This window comes from Anoplophora glabripennis, unplaced genomic scaffold (genome assembly GCF_000390285.2).
Source record: "Anoplophora glabripennis isolate ALB-LARVAE unplaced genomic scaffold, Agla_2.0 scaffold275, whole genome shotgun sequence".
Taxonomy (NCBI): domain Eukaryota; kingdom Metazoa; phylum Arthropoda; class Insecta; order Coleoptera; family Cerambycidae; genus Anoplophora; species Anoplophora glabripennis.
In genome coordinates this window covers 189035-191476 of record NW_019416374.1, presented here as the reverse complement: position 1 = coordinate 191476, position 2442 = coordinate 189035, and the positions used below count along the sequence as shown (strand labels likewise).

Here is a 2442-nt window from a genome sequence, read left to right as displayed (position 1 = left end):
AAGAGATGTCTATAATTTTAGAAGTCAAGCCAATTCAAAATTTAAATAGGTGAAGTAAACTAGAGAAACAACAATTTAATATAAAAGATTGCAGTTTTTAACCATAGAAGTGCGTTGGAAAAAATTGGGGGATCGCTTACGCTTCGATTTTTTTAACTTAAGTTATTAAAATCTTAACATTAACATTCTTTATCTCGAAAATGGGGAGGGGGGCGGGCGCGTTAAAAATGACGTTGTGTAAGTCGTATTATTCTCGTCCAAGTAATCTATCAATAAAGAATTGACTTACTAATTTGTGATACCATCGTAATATTTTTGTAAAAAATTACTTTCGCTTTGAATATCAAACATTGTCAAATCACGTATATTTCATCCACGAAACAATATTGCCCGTACGGTATACTACATTTATAACACCTTGTGCATTAGTTCAAAAAGTCAATAAACGCAATTATTCCTCCCTAATAAGATACAAAACACGACAGCACACCGGCACAATACATGACTGGTCACAGTGTCATTCTGTAAACAATACAAAATTAACAAAGAATATCCGTTTTATATTTTTGATTCCATATCGGCTTCAGTTTGGTACAACCGTGCGTGAATGATGAACAGTCAGAACTAAAACATGTTGTAGAGTTAGAAAACGAAAAATGTCAATATTAGCGAGTGTCTTCAGGTGCCTGTGTTTGTGTATAGTGCTTGAAAAAGGAACATGGTATCCGAACTCGAAATCATTAAACAAAAATAAAAATCGTGCCATACTGAGGAAGTCTAGTGAAGTGAAAAGTAAGAAGAATGAGAGAAATCTAAATAAACCAGAGTGGTTGAAAGAATGGACTATCAGTAAGGGTTGGGTACATAACAAGAGCCATTTGCTTGACTTAGGACGCAATAATTCTTCTGAGAACTTGGTGATAGTTGAAGAAACACACGCTATTATGGAAAAGAAAACTTATCAAGAAGTTTCGGACGACAGCTCAGTGTCGTTATCGAATGTCGAAGATTTAATTTCGATGACAAGTAACTTAGACCGCAATGAAGATAGTAGGAACACTCAGAAAGATTTTAATAAAATAGAAACGATGTCCAATTCTGAGGATGATTCGAGTATACATGACGAAACTTTGAGAATCACCGAGAGAAAGGAACAACAAAATATGTCTCTGTTGTACAATAAAATTTCCGAAAACTACAGGAAAAATTTCCCGGAAAATTTTAATAAGTACCAAAGTAGTGACTTATCTTTACCAGAGATTTACAAAGAACGCCTTCTGATAAACAAAAACAAGGAAAGCAATGTATTTCTCGAAATATGGAAATACATCAAACCTAAAAGGAGGAAGAAAAAAAGCTACAACTGCAAGTTTACCGTGAACGAACTTTATGACAAAAACGAAAACAGCCATTTTACGAAAACCGTAGACAATAAATTAGAAACCTTAAAAACTAAACGTACGAACTTAGGTAAAAACATAGCTCTGTACAATACACTAAATTCTAAAACGAATTTGCACGAAGACACTATTTATGAGTGTTCTGAAGAAAACAGTAATAACAACTCCCTTAACTATGTCTACTTCAATCCTATATACTCATCTTCTACAGCACCAGCGAAAAAGTACTACGATTTTCATTCGAATCACAGTCACGTCTGCAATAACTTCGGTTTTGATCGGAGGTTGGTGAAGTCGCATCAGAATGGATTTTTACGAAACTCAGATAAAAATTCTTTGAAAACGAAATTGAGAACTGAAAAATATGTGATACGGCATATACGTGTGAGAGTAATGCTCTCTATGCGCTTAGGTAAAGTGCAGAAAGTGCATAAAAAACCTGAACACAATGTGAATAGACGTCAATTGCATAGTGTGAACAATGGTGAGAAAGATGTGGCAGACGTCGATAAGGAGATGCAGATGAGGATCGCAAGGATGCACGAAGAGCAGAAAAGGATAGGAAATGGGAAAACTTCTATCAAAATCCAAAACATGAGGTAACTCTGTTTAAAATAATGAAAAATTAAGCAAGGGTTGTTTACTACTCTAAACCGTTATTTTAATATGTAATTTTGGTAAGGTGCCACGACGCGAGCGAATTGTAAATTATAAAAACAGACAAAATCAGTACTAGCAAATTTAATTAAGTACCTATACAGGATGGCCGCCAAGGCATCCGAGATACCTACTTCGCATATGAATTATACAATAACTAATTTTAATCATAAATGATGGAGAGAATCATTTTTGCTTAATATTTGTCATACAAATCATATAGGAAGTATCTCAGATACCTCGACGGCGGAAATTCATATAAACATATGCCCTAAATGGCCTTGTTTTTAAGATACAGGAAGTTTTTGAAAAATATCACTTTTTGAAACGTTTGACGTACAATAATGGAATTTGGGCGTACTGAAAAGTAAGTTTATTCTAGGCG

General features: G+C 34.3%; 1 protein-coding gene across 1 annotated transcript; it reads left to right on the top strand.

Moving 5' to 3' along the window:
- The first annotated feature begins 656 nt into the window (after positions 1 to 656).
- On the top strand, positions 657 to 2003 carry LOC108908431 (homeobox protein 3-like). The gene has a single exon (XM_018712467.1). The coding sequence runs from the start codon at positions 657 to 659 to the stop codon at positions 2001 to 2003; it is 1347 nt and encodes a 448-aa protein (XP_018567983.1).
- The last annotated feature ends 439 nt before the right edge of the window (positions 2004 to 2442 follow it).

What these genes read in the sequence shown, in the direction of transcription:
- LOC108908431 (XM_018712467.1), top strand. Translation starts at nt 657, where the DNA reads ATGTCAATATTAGCGAGTGTCTTCAGGTGCCTGTGTTTGTGTATAGTG.